General features: G+C 36.8%; 1 protein-coding gene across 3 annotated transcripts in view; it reads right to left on the bottom strand.

The window, feature by feature from the left end:
* The window catches only part of LOC150100152 (phosphatidylinositol 5-phosphate 4-kinase type-2 alpha-like), a 224,196-nt gene extending 205,674 nt beyond the window's left edge, over positions 1–18,522 (bottom strand). For all 3 annotated transcript variants that reach the window (XM_090402421.1, XM_090402420.1, XM_090402419.1), the window contains exon 1: positions 18,220–18,522. In XM_090402421.1, the coding sequence (XP_090258547.1) occupies positions 18,220–18,351 (132 nt within the window). In that variant the 5' untranslated portion in view covers positions 18,352–18,522. The remainder of the gene's footprint in view (positions 1–18,219) is intronic.
* Positions 18,523–19,888: the final 1,366 nt, after the last annotated feature.

The following is a 19,888-nucleotide window of genomic DNA, read 5'->3' on the forward strand; positions in this document are numbered from 1 at the left end:
CGAGCACTTTGCAAGAGTATATCATCCAGGTGGTGACATCGCAGAAATGAATGAACCAATAGCTTATATGGGAATTGTGGTGAATGAAGTGGAGGTGAATAGTCTATTACAAAACCTCAATGTCAATACATTTGTGGGATTGGATGGTATACCAGCTCGTGTTGTACGTGAAGCGGCTAAAGAATTGTCAGTGCCCTTGACCATTTTGTTTAATTTGAGTCTCGGGTTTCGATTAGTCCCAAGGGGGGTGGAAAGAGAGGGGAAAATAGTTCCACTGCATAAAGGAGGTTCCAAGACTGCTGTTGTAAATTACAGACCAATCAGCATATCAGGAATCGTTGTCAAGGTCTGGGAGAAAATAGTCAAGAGGAAAATACAGGATTGGATAGATCAAAATGGGATACTGTATGGGGGACAGCATGGTTTTGTGAAGGGTAGATCATGCCTCAGTAACTTGCTCACATTTTATAACACAGTGATGGCTGAACTGGATAAGGGTAATCGGTCTACAGTGATTCTAATGGACTTTGCTAAGGCCTTTGGCAGGATACCACATGGAATTCTAATCAGTAAACTGCAGCATACGGGGATGGATATAGGGTTGGTGAGATGGATAGGAGGGTGGTTGACGGAGAGATATCAGAGAGTGGTTTATTCAGGAGTAGAGTCCAAAAGACAGCCTGCGACTAGTGGTGTGCCACAAGGATCTGTTCTTGTGGCAGACCACTGCTATTTAATTTGTTCATTAATGATATAGGAAAGGATCTGAGAGAGGAACAGTTCATTTGTTCGTGGATGATGCAAAGTTGGGTATGGCAATAGTGAATGATGTCAAAATCTTGCAGGATGTTTTGGATAGATTGGAGGTCTGGGCTGAGGAGAATGGATGTCAATTTAATGTGGCAAAATGTAAGGTTATAGATTTTGGGATGAAAAAATTAGCAGCAGTATACCACATTGGTGGAACTGTACTCCAGGAAATTGATGAGGCAAGAGATTTAGGAGTTTTGGTGGATAAGGAGTTGAAGTTTAGGGAACACATTGAAAAAGTGGCCAAATCAGCTCATCAAATCACTTGGTTGCTGAAGAATATGTTGACCGGCAGAGACAAGCATGTTATTGTTCCCCTGTATCGAGCATTGATAAGACCCCATCTCAACTACTGTGCCCAGATTTGGTCACCTAGATTTCTTCTTGATGGGGAGGAGGTTAAGAGGATCCAGAGGCGAGTGACCAAGATGATAGCAGGTCTGTGGAATGAACTTATGAGAACAGGTTGAGGATTTGTGGGTTGCAGAAATTGGTTGATAGGCAATAAAGGGGGTGATATGATTGAGACATTCAAATTACTGAAGAGTTTCTATAAGATTAATTCAGAAGATATTTTTGATAATAGGACTGGTGGTGGGAGGACTAGGGGTCATACATAGAAGCTGGGCAAGAATGTGGTTGGCAAGGGTGTTAGAGCTAGGTTTTTTACTTGGTGGAAAAAACTGCCAGAATCTGTTGTGGATGCTATGTCTGTGAATGAGTTCAAGGCGAGGTATGATAGATACTGTGTGAATGTCGAATATTTGTTCTTGACATGATGTTAGGGTCTCCCTTGATGAGTCTGTCGACTCCTTGGAGTTGCCCGTAATAATAATAGAAACCTACGGGAAATCACGTTTCGGCTAACGAATGTGATTCCGGAATGAATTATCTTCATTAGCCAAGGTATCATTGTATAAGCTAACACCCCAATTATTATTAATTAAAATAAAAAGCCAAAAGGCTAGTTTTCTGGCAATTGAATAGATATTAAATGGATAAGAATCCTATATTGTTATATAGCCAGTAAGTGAAACTCAAGATCGATAACTACGATCTATGAGTTTCAATGCCGAAAAACTATCGGCGAAGGCAATTCGAAGCAAAGGTGGAGCAAGCTCCCTCACTATTCTTGATATTCTCTCATAATGTAAAACACAGCTCCTAGGAGATGTAATACTGTCATTACATTATGAGGGGAGGTCACTATCCAGACCGGTTTCAACCTTTTTTGAGGTCTCATCAGTGAGTAGGTAGACCTAGAAAATATCAAAGCTTAGTGAAAAGAACTTACATACATTCACTATACAAATGCCATAAAGGTGTGCTTGTATTTTGTAATTAAAATAAAAAGCCAAAAGGCTAGTTTTCTGGCAATTGAATAGATATTAAATGGATAAGAAATTACATAGTGAGGGAGCTTGCTCCACTTTTGCTTCGAATTGCCTTCGCCGATAGTTTTTCGGCACTGAAACTCATAGATCGTAGTTATCGATCTTGAGTTTTACTTACTGGCTATATAACAATATAGGATTCTTATCCATTTAATATCTATTCAATTGCCAGAAAACTAGCCTTTTGATTTTTTATTTTAATTACAAAATACAAGCACACCTTTATGGCATTTGTATAGTGAAGGTATGCAAGTTCTTTTCACTAAGCTTTGATATTTTCTAGGTCTACCTACTCACTGATGAGACCTCAAAAAAGGTTGAAACCGGTCTGGGTAGTGACCTCCCCTCATAATGTAATGACAGTATTACATCTCCTAGGAGCTGTGTTTTACATTATGAGAGAATATCAAGAATAGTGAGGGAGCTTGCTCCACCTTTGCTTCGAATTGCCTTCGCCGATAGTTTTTCGGCATTGAAACTCATAGATCGTAGTTATCGATCTTGAGTTTCACTTACTGGCTATATAACAATATAGGATTCTTATCCATTTAATACCTCAATTATTGTTGAGTTTTATGAAATTTTTACAGTTGTTTTTATATCCCTTTTATATTTTTTACACACTGAATTTTATACTTATTTACACTTATTTACTATTTATTTATTTATTACTATGTACAGCACTGAAATGTGTACTGATGAAGTACGACCTTAGCTGTTGTTGCACCACTAAACTGATAAGTAGAGAATACAATATCAACATGTCTTAGACGGATAAAAGGCAAGGGAATGGGGGAGGGGAATAAATCAAGAGCATGCTTTTCAAAACTACCTGAGAAAATAAAAACAATCATAAAAAAACAGAAAAAAACTCATGTAAAAAACTTTATTAACATAGAATTTTCGCCTAAGTATCACAGGTATTGTCAATACAAGCTCACAGAATAGTAATTAAACAATAACAGACAATTCTAAAAAAGGACTATCTGAGTAGCTTATGTAAGCTAACTAAAAAAGATTAATAATCCTAACTTATTAAAAAAAATTATATAAATATATACACAGACAAAATAAAGTTAGGAAAAATTAGCAGATTTAAAAAGTACTTTTCCCACAAAGGAGATAAATGTAGACCATGGGATCTGTTTAAGTTAGGACAAGGAAGTAAAGCTTCACGTTTCTTTATAAAGACATTCTATGAAGAAACGACTTTTATGAAGAACTCGCTTGTTCCAATGAACTCTATGTTTAGTGTCAATAGCATGTTCCTCAAGTGCAGACTGTTTAGGTTCATGGTATTTAATATAAGACTTGTGTTCTTCTAGACCAGTGGTTCCCAAAGTGGGCGGTAGCGCCCCCCCCACCCCGGTAGGCGGTTTGATTACTTAAGGGGGTGCTGAAGGTGTGCTGCAAAATGCTGAAATGTGCAATAATTAATTGCGGCTGTTTGATTATTATTATTGTTATTGTTGTTTTCAAGACGTACTATTTCCAAGACATTTTCCGAGTTTTTTGTTGGTAATTTCTGAAGTGGTCCTTTTTTACCATTATTAACCTTAATAGTATTAAGTGTGTTATAATGTATTTTCCCATATTCTCATTAACTGAACAAAAATGTGAAGCGTTTAGCTATGTAAGTATTCACAGTTTGGCAAATTATAGGTTCTGTTATATTGTTATATTCTGTTATATTGTGAGGTTATTGTGAGGATATAAAGATAATGATTATTATTTATAAAAACTGCTTTCAAATATGTATGTACGCTTATTTCTGCATGTTCCAGAATAGAAATGGCAGATGCAGATACGTCAAAGAAGAAATGTAGGCAGTATAGCTTTGAATACCTAAAATATGGATGCATACCAGCACCAACAAACCAGCAGCTGCCATTGTGCCAATTTGTGAAAGGGTCTTCTCAAATGAGGCCATGAAACCTTCCAGAATAATTGAATTTGAAGAAGGTACATCCTGACAAGGCAAGCAGATCAAGAATTTACTTTCGTTGGAAGTTCCAGATTAGATAATAAATCCATTTTCCGATACTGAGGTAGTGGGAGCCATGGAGGAAGAACTAACTGAGCTGCAAAATGACTTTGAGCTGATGCCAAAATTTAAGAAATCTTATGAAGAGTTATGGTTGTAGAAAGAGATCTCTGCTCTTTCCGCAAAGAGATTTCAAAGCCGAATAGAGAAACTACAAGAGTTTCATGCCGGATAGAGAAACTATAAAAGTTTCGGTGGATCCAAGGGTAAGCAAACCTTTCATGACAGGAGCAACTCGTAGTAAAGATGGAGTAAGCTCTGATCACTATCCTTAGTATTTCCCATAATATAAAACACATCTCCTAGTGGACATGGATGATGTTATGCATGTCCACTAGGAGATGCCTTTTACATTATGGGAAATACTAAGGGTAATGATCAGTATTACTCCACTTTTACTACTGGACACGTATGATGTTATGCATGTCCACTAGGAGATGTCTTTTACATTACGGGAAATACTAAGGATAGTGATCAGTATTACTCCACTTTTACTACGAGTTGCTCCTGTCATGAAAGGTTTGCTTACGCTTAGATCCACCGAAACTTTTATAGTTTCTATATTCGGTATGAAACTTTTGCAGTTTCACTGAAACTCTTGTAGTTTCTCTATTCGGCTTTGAAATAATGTTGGATTCAATATCCATTTAATTTGAATAAGACTCCAGATAACTCAACGTGGAGATTTAAGACTACTGCGAAGTTATATTAAACCAGACATAGGAAAACTATGTCTCCATGAAGTCCATCACTCCATGAAGCCCATCCATCACATTAAGGATTTTCAAAACATTCAAGTCAATAGCTGCTACTGAATAGCTTTATAATACAATGTTTTATTAGATTTTAATGTAAAGTTGCTATTAAAGTTAAATGGGTTTTTTTTGGATTTAAAATAAATTTAAATTATAAATTAATATTTGTTTTTAAAATGTTATTACCGTTCCTTGTGGGTTGTGTGAATCACTTTACTGAATGTAGGGTGAGTTCAGGTAAGACACGGGAGCACTGACGATGAGTTTATGGATTCGAGGGGGCGGTGGCCCAAAAAAGTTTGGGAACCACTGTTCTAGACGAATAAAAGCAGATCTTCCTATTTGTCCAAAATAAGATAACCTATAAGAGCAAGGAATCTGGTAGATGTCTGGATAACTGAGAGGTGGAGGCTTATGCTTAGGAGAAGCGAGAAAAGTAAAATTTTTCTGATGGGGGGGGGGGCAACAAAAATATTCAGAGATTTTAAAACTTTCACTATGCATTCAGTAATGCCATGCACATAAGGGATAGGAATGAGAGTTATTTCATGTGTATCTGAATATAATAACTATTAAAAGCTTTTTTGAATGAATGAATCCTTAAACCATTAGATAAAAAGGTGGAATTAATATGTCATAATTCTTTCTGTAAAAGCTTGGCTGAAGAACATAAAGAATGGGCATGATGTACTAAAGTCTTAATAATTGGAGCCTTTTGATTAGGATGGTGATGAGATTCAGCATGGATACAATGGTGTGTATGAGTCTTCTTCCAAAAAAATGGATAAACGTACTCAACCATCTTCTAATTCTTCATCAACTAGATGGCAGCCTACATTTTTCAGTTTTTCGGAAGAAGGCTCATGCAGGCTGTTAATCTCATCAACACTGATTTGGTAATAACCTCTTACAAGCTAATATCTCAATTATATTCCCCTCCCCTCTTCCTCCAATCCACCAGACTGCAAATTACTTTCTTCAATCTATCTTCATATGAAAGAATGCCCGAAAGAATGGTACAGAGCTCAGAGTTGAGAATGACTGAAAGCTGGGCACTGATGACTGCATTAGTTGCAGGGAGGGTAGTACAAAATAGCAGCAATCTGTTCCTGTAATAGAAAAACTGGCACATCTCTAAATGAGTGCTTTCTCTGACTGAAATTCTATTTGAACTGAATTTTACATACAGTGATAATACTCATGTATTTCTATATAAGGAAGGTTAGTCAACTTAATTGTTACTGATTCTCCCCTTAGAGATTATCCAAACATTAACTAAATCTCTTACCCTCTGCCTCACTGGTCACACCTCTTCATATATTAAAAATTCTACCCATTTTAAATTTTAAAGTTTCAACTGAAAGTTGTAAATAATTCTGATAAAGGCTTATGTAGTTCTGTGATAAGAGTATTTGCATTCATAGCACTAGGCCTCCTGAAGAAAGACTGTTCTAAGTTTGATTCTAGTTGACTGCAGGAATATTTTATGGCCTTTCTTCAACCAGCTTCCAAATTTGTTGATCTCTGACATGGGCAAGTAGGGCTTACCTCCTAGAAACTCAGACTCTCAATCCCACAATACAAGAAAATCAGCAGAACTCAGCATTTCAGGCAATAATATATAGTATTAGGGACCATGAGATGACAGCAACTGTCAGCCGTACAATCTTCCCGAGCCACTTAAAATCACTGATAGTCTCGAGCCAGTTGTGATTGGTTAGGAATGAGTTTGGTTAACTCTCCCAATTTAGTTGAGGTTAAATGTCCTTGACTGCTCCCTCTGGGGAACAAAAGGCATTAGAAAATTTATTTTTTTATTTATTTTATAATTCTGATATAATGGTGAGCTTTGACATCACCTCCCTGTTTACCAATATTCACCTTGAATGACACATTAACATTCATAAAAATGTTTCTCCTCCTGATAATACAGATATCTTCTATACTATTCATTCTGGTTACTTCCCTTGGAAGAACAAAATTTACCAAGGGCACCAAAACAATATCTCCCCCCCCCTTTCTTGCTCCCACTTGTCAATTTTTTCATGGAGAATTTTGAAATGCAAAGCTTGATCTTCTTTTTACAAAGATTACAATGCTATTACTGTTCCTTATGTCTAAGGTACATCAGAAAAAAATAGCCAGAATTAACAAAATAAAAAATCCAATTAATGTATTGACTTCAAGCACCACTTGACTATCCTCCTAAGGATCAACTCTTCCTCTCTGTTTCTAGCATATACATGGTTCCATGTTCCTGCAAGCTGGCATACTAAGGACAGACTGAAAGATCAGTCACCATTTAATTAGAAGAACAAAAACATCTGTACAATCATGACTAGTGGCCTATGCCTTGGGCACTTCATACAGAATCAAATGGGAAAAAATCCACTATGCTCCACTGCAGCAAGTTCAGAAAACTTTTTTTTTTTTAATCTGCATCTGCCCTTAAAAATCGACCTAACGAGGAGTGCCCTTCCTAGTTAGGCCTCCAGACTTGTGCCAACTCTTTCACTTTAAATATAGTGTTGCTTGTGCATGTTACAATTTTATATTGTAGTCCACAATAACATGTCTGTGATCAAGACAAAATATTGAAAGCATTCAACACTGGTTTAATTATTTCCCATTTGATTTTCACTCCATTAAGTCTTTATATGAGTTCTATCCAACACTTAAGCCAAACATAATAAATTTAGTTTAATCCTTTATCCAAGTGTGAGCAAACAAAGTTTGCGCCTGAAAGTATCTTCAGGACTGGGTTAAGGTGGTACAGCACCAGGGCAACTCGTTGCAAAGGTGGAGCAAGCTACCAACACTCCTATCCTAGTATCTCCTATAATGCAAAACACATCTCCTTGCGGATATGTCTAATGTTATGCATTAAGGGAAGGGCCACTACCCAGACCGGTTTTAACCTTTATTGAGGTCTCTTCAGTGGGAGCCAGGCCCAAGTTGAGATAGCAGGCAGAAGCATTAGCAGGTCATCTCCACCTATAGGAATTGCCAATTGGTGTGCCACCCTTTTTTTAATAAATTACTCTGGATTTAGAGAAAGATGTTGAAAGTTTATTTTCCACTTGGTTAGAGTATAATAAATTTAGTTTAATCCTTTCAACATCTTTCTCTAAATCCAGAGTAATTTATTAAAAAAAGGGTGGCACACCAATTGGCAATTCCTATAGGTGGAGATGACCTGCTAATGCTTCTGCCTGCTATCTCGACTTGGGCCTGGCTCCCACTGAAGAGACCTCAATAAAGGTCGAAACCGGTCTGGGTAGTGGCCCTTCCCTTAATGCATAACATTAGACATATCCGCAAGGAGATGTGTTTTGCATTATAGGAGATACTAGGATAGGAGTGTTGGTAGCTTGCTCCACCTTTGCAACGAGTTGCCCTGGTGCTGTACCACCTTAACCCAGTCCTGAAGATACTTTCAGGCGCAAACTTTGTTTGCTCACACTTGGATAAAGGATTAAACTAAATTTATTATACTCTAACCAAGTGGAAAATAAACTTTCAACTTAAGCCAAACACATAAAAAAATCAAATTATAAGAGGAAATTAGCCAATTTCTAAATAACTTAGGGAATTTAAACAACGTAGATCCGAATATAAATTAAATTATACTTTAATAGATATTTCCGATATTTCGGCAATGTCACATTGCCATTTTCTAAAGGAACTTACAAAAAGGCAGGTGCACACAGGCAATAACAATACAGTAACTGAGAATGAAGATATGAAGCTATCGTTCTCCTAGAAGTCCTGATGGTGCCCTCTGGCGGGCTAAGTAGGCATTCTTGGCCGTTGGGCTGAAGGTCTGCTGATGTATGCCTCCCAAATTTGGGGCAGTCGCATACAACCAAATTTGTTGAGGTTTGGAGAGTTTCTTATGGCAGAGGCTGATTCCATAAATAATCTTTCGAGCCAAGCAAACAAGGGAAATCCCACACAGTTATTTTACTGCATGGATAAAGGGATAAAGGATTATGAAAGGATAACTTTAATGAGTGATAATGGTAGGCAGGTGACAGAAGCAGAATATATAGTTGAAATAATAGCAATCACTTTGTGAGTGTTAACATAGTGAATGATGTGGTAGGGAGCAATCTGAGAATATAGGTAGATAAGGTAGATGTTTAGGATATAAATCATAATGCGAAGATACTCATGGAATTGGATAAGATATTGGTCTGCACTCTACAAGCAAGTGCAAGAGAAATGGCAACATCCCTAAGAGTGATGTTAGGACTAGATTATGAATGCACACATTCATCCACTAAGAGAAAAGTGAAGAGAGCATTGAACCTCCTTCACACTCTGTCCTCTACTGAATCGGGTGCAGATTGATCTTCATTGCTTCATCTTTATCATGCACTTACACATTTTTAAGTCAGATTACAGATCTAAAGTCTATGGTTCTGCATTGGATCCTATCCATTCTGACATTGGATATATTCTGACAATGCATATATTCTGACATTGGATCCTATCCATCATAAGGGTAGATAGATAGCTGATGGTGCCTTTCACACATCACCCACTCAGAGTCTTTATGTTGAAACAAATGAATCAGCTCTATCACTTAGAGTGAAACACTTGTCTCTTAATGCCCAAAAATGAACTAGTCTCAAAAATGAACTAACTTTTTTCTGCGTTGGGAGGCTCAATATCACACACATCAAAATGCCAGACATCCCTTTGGTATGTGTGTTAAAGAGATTATAGAAGCTATTAGCATGAATGTTGACATTACCTGCACCAAACAGCATTTCTGCATGGCAGGTTTGCACTGCCATTTGCAACCTCTCACTCTCATCTACAGAAGTCTCACAGTCCATTACTTGTCTGCCTGCAATTGTTTAATGCACACAGAGCAGTCCACTTTGATTTCTTGCTCATCTAGATTGCTGGTTCAAGATCTGACACCTCTGTTTACTGTGCTTCCTGACATTACTATCTCCAACCAGATCCCATTTGATATTTTGCAGTATTTATACAGCAGAGTTGCATGCTATTCAGCTTGCATTTGTGAATATAAAAGAAAACACCCACCAAGAGTGTATAATTTATACAGACTCACTGAGTACATTAGAGGCCATCTAATTTTATACTGTTGTAGAAAATGAAGACCCTTAATTTGGATGTTCGGTTGCACAGCCACATTGCAATTAAGAGAGATGAGACTGAAGATGCAGCTGCTAGATCGGCTCATACTGTTTCATATATGGTACTGTTTAACAGTCCCATATACACAGACTACAGAGAGTTTATAATATCAAAGCAAATTGCTTAGTGGCAGCCATCATGGCATGAAGCACTTACAAACAAATTGTATGAGATTAAGCTTGAAATTAAGCAATGGAAGTCTAGTCAATGTAGAAACAGAAGGGTGGAAGCTGTTCTTGTTAGGTTGCACATAGGTCACAGTCATCGTACACATTCTTATTTACTGAGGGCTGATGACCTACCTACGGGTGAAAAATTCAACTTACGCCTCACCATTTGTAGAGTGCCAGCACTTCATGCAAGAGAGAGGAATGAAATTTTTACTTTTTTTGGCCGAGTCATATGCCATCAGGCAGATGTTATCAGAATTGGATAAACTGCATGACATTTTAAACTTTTTTACAAAGAATTAATTTATATGTAGATACTGCATTGCGTAATTTAATTTTTTTTCATACACATTATTTACTAATTTATCTCTTTATGACTATTTATTAATATCTTGTATACAGCTGTAACCTTTGATAGTATGACTTTTGCTGTCCTTGCACGAATAAACCATAAATCAACCAACCTACCCATCTCTCTCTCTCACACCTTACTTGACATATATGTATATATACAGGGTGTTCAGGATAAATTTGACATATTTATAATTAATTATATTTTTCCGTAAGTTACATGTATTAACACACACTTCTCTTCATTTAAAAGTTTGGACCCTTCTTCATTCATATACAAGATGTCAGAAAGGATGGATAGCTGGAACCCACCTGAATCATGGAAGAGAATAACTTGTATCATGATGATTCGTGCCCGCCATCAAAATAAGGATATTACGACTGCTGCCCAATGCTCCCTGAATACAGTAAAAACAATCAGGCATGAACTAGAGACTTGCAATGGTGACTACGAGGATGTAGCAAGAAGAAAGATCCCTAGCAGACGATCTGATTGCGTTCGTACAGCAGAATTCCTCGCAAATCTGCAGGAACAGGTGTTGAAGAACCCTGGCATTGGAATTCGGGCTTTGTTCGTGGAGTTGCTAACTGTAGTCAAGCCCTGGATAACAAGGGTAGCCAATGGTAGGCCGTATGTATGGCAGCAGGATTCGGCCCCTTGCCACACCTCTGGGAAAAGTCAAAAATGGTTGTCTGAAAATTTCTACGACTTCACCAGTCCAAATGTTTGGCCTCCAAACTCCCCAGACCTTAACCCCATGGATTATTTTGTATGGGGCGCAGTTGAAAAAGACACCAATCGCACTTCCAGTAATACAAAAGCCCAGTTAATGGATAAAATTAAAACAGTTTTTGCGGCCCTTCCCAGGGAGACTGTAGCATCAGCTTGTTCGAGGTTCCGAAGCAGAATTGAAGCTGTGATCGATGCTAATGGTGGTTATTTTGAGTAAATCTTGTTGATAGTATTGTAATTAACTCTGCCTGTAATGTTTTTTTGTCAATTCATTAAATTTAATAGATACAAAGAAGATTTTCTTTTTCCTTACGAAACTGTCAAATTTATCCCGAACACCCTGTATATATATATATATAAATAGAGAGAGAGAGAGAGAGAGAGATACACATACACACTATATATGCACGCTATCTTCATTCTTATTCATCATCTATATGGATTGAATTATGAACGAAAGTGAGTGACATTAAACCTGATATTAGAAATCTGAGATCAAACTTAGCTCTTTGCTTTATGCAGATCATGTTTCTAAACACATCCATACAACTCTCCAGGATTCTTCAACTTGAATAACAGCAATAACAAATTTGGCATGAAAATCAGCAATAAAAAGACAAAAACTATGAAAATAGGCAGAATATTCTGTCAGCCGCATTCTTTATAGAGAACCTATAGAACAAGTAAAATATTTCAGTTATTAAGGCACCGTTTTTTAATGGAAGCAAAACACCGAGTAGAATGTCAACAAACTGAAATGCCCCACATTGATTACCATTTTTACTCAAGAGCATTCAAAGTCCTAAATCTGGAGTTGTGGTCAAGAATTCAGAAGGTGGACAGCTAGGTGGACAGCAGTAGAATTCTCTTTAATGGACATCATGCGTTTGATAAAGGAAGATTGTGTTTTAGAAATCTTCTTGCTTATTATAATAAGGTGATGAATACATTGGGACAATGAGGATGCATATATAGTAGCATATTTAGATTTTGCAAAAGTTTTCAATAGATTACCATGACAAAATAGTAGTTAAACTGGAACAGGTGGGGTTGGGCAGTAGATTAGTTTTGTACTGGATTAGAAATTGAATATCTGATAGGTATCAACAAGTTGTGTATGGGAAAGTGATATCCCAGAAAAGGAAAGTCACTGGTGAAATGCCCCAGTGGTTGGTTTTGGGGGCCACTGTATGTAAATGACATTGCAAGGGGCTTAAATGGTGATATACATTTGTTTACAGATGATGCAAAGTTGGAGAGAGTTATGAGAAGTACAGTAGATGTAAGCTTGGCAAGAGGAACTAAATACTGTCTGAATGAGCAAGAGTGTGGGGTAGTCAGTTTAATGTTACAAAGCATAAGGTTTTAAAATTTGGGAAGCAAAGATAGACCTCAAAAAAGGATATTGGATGGATAATGAGACCAGAACAGACCAATATGGTCTATACCTGTAATTAGTGTTATGATGATGGGAAGCAAAGATGGGATGCAAAGTATAGAACTGGTGGGGATATTTTGGAGGACGAGGAGATGAAGGATTGGGGAGGGGGGGGTTGTGAATAGAGACTTGAAATATCGTGGACATTTTGCCACAATTGTGAGGATGACACAGCAGATTTATGGGTATGATGTGGAGAACTCTGATGTGCAGATGTAAGGATGTTTTGATTCCATTGTACAAGACTCTGATCAGGCCACATATGGATTACTGTGCACAGATTTCATTGCCAGGTTTTCAAAAGGATGAGATGTTGGAGAGGGTTCAGAGATGATTGACTAAGTTGATTTCTGGAATGTGGAATATGAGGACAGATTGAGAGAATGCAAATTACAGAGCCTAGTGGATAGAAGAAAGAGGGAAGACATGATGAAGACAAATAAGTTGGTAAGGAGTAATCATCAGATTTTTCATGGAGACAGGGGGAAGAACAAGATGCCATCCCTGGAAGCTGTATGAGGTGGATATGAGCAAGGGAGTGAGGAGTAGATTTTTTTGCATGGAGAGTAGTGGGTGATTGGAATGCATTGACTGAGTGCAGGGACAGTGAATGCATTTAAGTTAAGGTACAGTGTGTGTATGTGTGTGAGAGAGAGAGAGAGAGGGAGTGTGAGTGAGTGCTGACTAACCAATTAGCATATCAGAAATCATTGTCAAGGTACTGGGGAAATTGATCAAGAGCAAATACAGAATTGGATAGAAAGACATTGGATATTCTATTAAAGATAACATGGTTTTGCGAAGGTAGGCCTCAGTAAATTGTTCGCATTTTATAATACAGTGACAGCCGAGTGGATAAAGGTAATAGGTTTACAGTGATACTGCTAGACTTTGCAAAAGCTTTCGACAGGATACTGCATGGGAATTCTAATCAATAAATTGAAGCAAATGGGGATGGATATAAAGTTGGGGAAGTGGATAAGAGTCTGGTTGATTCAGAAATATCGGAGAGTAGTTTATTCAGGATTAGAGTCCAGTAGAAGGCATGTAACTAGTGGCATGCCACAGGGACTATGTTCTTCAGCCACTACTATTTAATTTGTACATTAATGATATAGGAAAGGATCTGAGAAGAACAATTCAGTTGTTTTCTAATGATGCAAAATTGGATAGAGAAATAATAAACATAAATGATGTTAAAATTTTGCAGGATGATTTCAATAGACTGGAAGTCTGGACAAAGGGGAATGGATATCAGCTTAAGGTTCAGTGTAAGGTTATGCTTTTTGGGGCAAAAAAGATTACAGCTGTGTATCACATTGATGGAATTGTACTCCAAGAAATTGACAAAGTCAGGGATTTGGGGGTGTTAATGGATAGGGAGTTAAAGCTCAGAAGGCATATTGCAAAAGTGGCTAAAGCAGCTCACTAGATTACTTGGTACTAGCGAGCAGAGACGAGCAGTTTATTACACTTCTTTATTGAGCCTTGGTAAGATCTCATCTTGACTATTCTGCACAGTTCTGGTTGCCAGGGTTTCTTGGTGATGAGAAGGAGGTGACGATCCAGAGGTGAGTGACCAAGATAGCAGCTGGTCTATGGAATGAAGCTTATGAGGCCAGGTTGATGATTTGTGTGTTACAGAAATTGGTTGACAGACGGAAAAGGTAGTTCTGATAATAAACAAAGTTCTTTTAAACAAAGAACTGTTTATTATCAGAATTAACTTTAGTGAAAATGATTATAAAGCAAAAACTATTGAAAAAATAATAATAACGGCCATTGTCCAAACTCTTCTCAAGAAGAAATTACCAGAATTTCTATTCCACATGTTAAGGGACTTTTCGAAAAAATGGCAAGATTACTTTGTCAGATTAATGAACAACTTGCTTTTTCTGTTCAGTTTGCAAACTTAATACATTCCTTATCTCACCAAAAGACAAATATCCTCCTCCATCTTATCCTGGAGTTTACAGAATCCCTGCTCTTGTGGATTATCTTATTATGGACAAACTGGTCGATGTGCACAAATTCGTCTGGAAGAGCATCAGGAATACATTTCTCTTAATAAACCCAACAAATCCGGTTTAGCAAACCATGCTTTATCTACAAAACACAGAATTTAGTGGAACAAAACCAAAGTGTTACACAAAAGTTACTTTCTTCTAAAAAGACTCTACAAAGAAAGTTGTGAAGCACATATTCAGAATTCGAATCTGAACAAAAATGATTGCCTAAAACTTTCTCAATTTTGGGATGTTATATTAACCAATATAACATCCAAAACATATAATCATGTGTTCCATAATTGTTTATAATTTAAGAAAACTTAACTAAATCAATTTATTTTGAATATCTGTTAATGCAGATGGAGCTATTTTCCTGCAGCCAATATTGCAGATAGCCAGCCTGGTTGGCTGAGTGGTTAGAGTGTCCACTTTCCAGTCAAAAGGCTGCACGTTCGAATCCTGCCATTGGCATGGATGTTTGTGATTGTCTGTGAAAATACTAGTGGTGGGCAGTAGATGGCATTAGTGTAGATGACACGGTTCACTGTAGTTGGTGGAGTTGGAGAATTGTGGAGTGGGTGTCCTCCCGCAGTGAGCCTTTGAGCCCAAAGGCTCACTGCGGGAGGACACCCTAGAGGTGCCACGCAGCAATAATAATAATATTAATAATAATAACAATAATAATAATATCACATGCTTTTAATTAAATTGTTCTTTTATGAGCTTTCCTATAACTGTAATCACAATGGCAATACACATCCTATATAATTTTTATTTTACAATAAAAATATTAAACATAACTGTTTCTGGTATTAATATTTTATAATGAATTGTTCTGCTTACAAAAGCATTCAGTCGTGTGTTTGCAGAGTTCAGGTAGAATGTCCAATTAAACAGAATGGGAGGTGATATGTTAGCACAACAAGTGTTTTTTGCCAGGATGGCACAAAAAAGAATGACAGGAAGACCGAGATCTAGGTGGATCGATACAGTAAAAAGTATCTTAAGAGACAGAAATATAAAATTTGATAATGTTGAATTCTTACTGGATAACAGACTAATTTTGAGGAAAATTGTCAATAGGAAGTTAGTAATGATTTAACTTTTTCACGTAATAGGATCATAATATCCTGCACATCTCTGGTATTTGATGATGTGGTGATCGTGATATGTTTTTCAGAACACTATATTGGGAGAGGGATAAAAGTACAGTACATGCAGCTGAAATAAAATTTATTAGGGCAGATAAAGGATGTACAAGAATGAAAAGAATATGAAATAAAAAGTGAATTATGAATAAGTGTAATTTAACTGCAAAAATAAAAAAACATTAATGAATTGAAAAGAACATATATGAGGGTGGTTCTCGGCCTCAACCATAGATGGCAACACTATCAGCAAGATTTTTGTTTTGTTTTCTAAGTTGGTGCATCTGCCATGTGAAATTGCAAATCATTCTATCAAGCAGTTTGTTTTATACAGCTGTCTGAAGCAAAAGTGTTGTCTGCATCCCTTGAAATGGATAACATTGAATATTGTGTGGTTATAAAATTCTTTGTAAAAGAAAGTTTAATGCCAAAAGTATTCATTCAAAGTTAATGGGCACTCTTCTCCTTCATTTTCGACAATTAAGAAATGGGCGGCCGAGTTTAAATGTGACCGTACCAGCCTTGAAGATGATCCACGTGAAGGACATCCAAAAAGTGTAACAACACCATAAATCATTGCATGAACGATATGGTATTGGATGACCAGCGAGTCAAAGTGCATGAAATTGCTAAGACTATAGGCATTTCAAAAGAATGCATAGGATATATTTTGCATGAAGAATTGCAAATGAAAAAGCTTTGCACAAGATGGGTGCTGCACTTGCTCACAGCAGATAAATGAAAATCGCATGAAAATCTCTGAACAGTGCTTGGAGCATTTTAACAAGAATAAAACTGATTTTTCTGTGTCAGTTTATTGCTATGGATGAGACTTGGATTCACCATTACACACCAGAATCGAAACAGCAGTCAAAACAGTGGACAGAAGCTGGTTGTTCAGCGCCAAAGAAGACAAAGTCGGTTCCATCAGCAGGAAAGGTCATGGCATCGGTGTTTCGGGATGCTAAAGGCATTTTGTTTATTAATTATCTTGAAAAGGGTAAAACAATAACCGGGGAATATTATTCCAATCTTTTAACCAGGCATGATGAAAAAATTCGTGAGAAAAGACCCAGTTTGCAGAAGAAAAAAAAAACCATCTTTCATCAGGACCTACCCACAAAGGTGTTTTGGCAATGGGAAAATTAAGGGATCTGCACTATGAATTGTTGGAACATCCACTCTATTCCCCAGATTTGGCTCCATCTGACTTCTATCTCTTCCCAAAACTAAAACTCTTCCTCGCTGGTCAGCCTTTTTCTTTGAATCAAGAGGTGATTGCAGCTTAGAGGGGTATTTTGCAGCTCTTACTCAGAACCACTACACGGATGGGATAATGGTGCTGGAGCATCGCTGGAATAAATGTATTAGTCTTTATGTTGAAAAATAAAAATAATTTAGAAATTATAAATTTGTTTTTTCATTGTTAGGCTGAGAACTTTTCTGACCCCCCCCCCTCGTACAATGAATATATGTGTTGTATATTTTCCAAGAAAAGAATGAAAGTACAATTCTGTGGGTGCCAAAACAAGCTTATAGCCAAGATCTTGAATGAAGAAGATAAGTTATTAAAATATAATTATAATTTTAATACAAAAAAAAATCCCAAATTGCACATGAATGAGTTCATTCATTGCATAACGAATTATGCCTTCTCCCTTGAGGTCGATATCTCTATCTCTTTGAGGAGTCTTATTTCATTCTTTCTGTATGTTATCTCCATTTCTCTCTATAAAATTTCGATGTAGTTTAAAGCAGGTATCACCTCAAGTTCCTTTATGATACTGCTATTTCTTTTCAAGTGAAGTCTATTGTATCCAGTGTTTTGCACATGAATCTCATTTCAGAGCTTATCAGTCTTTTTCTGTCTGAATTATGGTTCAGGCTTCTGATCCATATATTAAAATGGGTCTTGCTATTGAGTTATTTTCTTGCTTATTAAATTTGGATTGAATAGCTGATTAATAGTTTTTGTTATTCCTATATAATTGGTTATTTTATATTGCATGTCTTTCGCTCTTTCAGAAAATAAGTAGTAGCCTAGATATTTGAGATTTATTATGACAAAGTCATTTATTTTGAATTAAATGAGTTACCGGCGTGCTGCAGTGTATGCATACGAAAGTTTTCGCTCACAGCATGTTACCGACTTCATCTATAGATTTAGATAAAATGTGCGATCGAAATAAACTTACCGTGTGATTTATTCCCCACATAAAGACACTTAATAACGGTTCACTGGCTCTAAACAACTTAGCTTTCTGATATTTTGGCTTGAAGTGTTTTTTCTTTAATTTACTATTACCTTGAAACGTTAAAGATGACATGCTCAATCCTTATAAACAAATGAAGTCTTCTTTGATCAAAATTTGTCTATTTCTATGAGCAAAACATGAAAACAAAAAATATTTTCGAAACAAAACAGAGTACGTGCACACAGAAAGGAATAAAGACATGAATATGTCAATTTTTAAGTTAGCTATAAACAAACATGCATTTTCTCAAACACATTTCGCCTAGTGTCAGTAACACGAATAACGAAAACTGATCCCTCCACCACAAGTTTTTAAATTATATGTAAGAAATATAATTTAAAAATATAAGTCACATATCTTAATAGTACAAATAATTACAATTCTTAAAAGAAACTAGCAAGCTTCAATTTGGTATCGTAAAGCTATTCATTGCAGCTCAGGCGATATTAAAAATTCATGTAATTTTTAATAGACATATGTTCCCAAACAAGTTTAAAAATGTATTAGAAAGTTTGTAGTAGCATCAGAGTACAGAACTAATAACAGGCGAACAAACATACTCCAGGGAAATTTTTAGTGCAATACAAAGGCTCCAATTTTTGAAGATTCTTTTCTGATAAGCTCTTGGTCAATTTCAAAACCTTTTTTTTTAGTTTCGAAATGCTTGGCTATGACAGAATAATAGATTTTTAATATCCTTTGATTCAATAAAGTTTCGACGACGCGCTTTGGTACAAATGACCTGTGTTCGAATTCCATCCGGGACATGAAGAACACCTTTCTCACGGCTTTTCAACTGAAGGTGAATTAGCTGGTCTCATACGATGGTTGTAGGTTGCCCTAGCGGAAACAGGTTTTCATCCCATAAAACAAATAAACCGGCCATAAAAATACGCACAATTGACATAATACAAAACAGACACCTCACAGCCTAAGTTGCTTCAGCCATAAATCCAAAATAACGTAACCTTTAAATAAAAAAGTGTTATATTTAAGAGGAAAAAACACTGTAATACATCTTCTCACAAGAAATATTCGCATGTATAAAAGTGAGTCGATTATAAGGCAAACAGTACTTCAGTGACAAAGGGTCTACATTGTTTTATTATTATTATTTATTATTATTATTATTATTCCTGACACCTCCAAAGAGTCCGAAGACTCATCACGGGAGGACACCTGCAACTGTCTCAACCACTACACCGAACCTCTACTACGAATCAACGCCATCTACCGCCCACCTCTACCACCACCACAACTGGTATTCTATGTCTGTAAATTGCTGTGTTCTGAAAGGCCGATTTGTCTGTATGCGGGATGAAAAACCCGAGTTTCCGGGAGAAAAAACCCTGCTACATCCGTCTGAGATCGGCTAACTCACCTTCGATTGAAAATCGCCCAGATAAAGATTCCTCCCGTCGCGACGAGAATCGAAGGGCGCAATGCACCATCCTTCTTCAAATTGCGCTACGGTGGCAATTTTAATTAGTGATATGCTGTTGCCCATCGTTACTGTTTTATTTGAAATAAAATCGAGTGATGTAAATGTCACTCTTCGAAAATGATATCAAAAAAAAAAAAAAATCAGCTAACGCCTTTTTATTCCCGT

This window comes from Typopeltis vanoorti, chromosome 13, assembly GCF_054136105.1.
Source record: "Typopeltis vanoorti isolate ZY-2024b chromosome 13, IOZ_Tvanoo_1.0, whole genome shotgun sequence".
Lineage (NCBI taxonomy): Eukaryota > Metazoa > Arthropoda > Arachnida > Uropygi > Thelyphonidae > Typopeltis > Typopeltis vanoorti.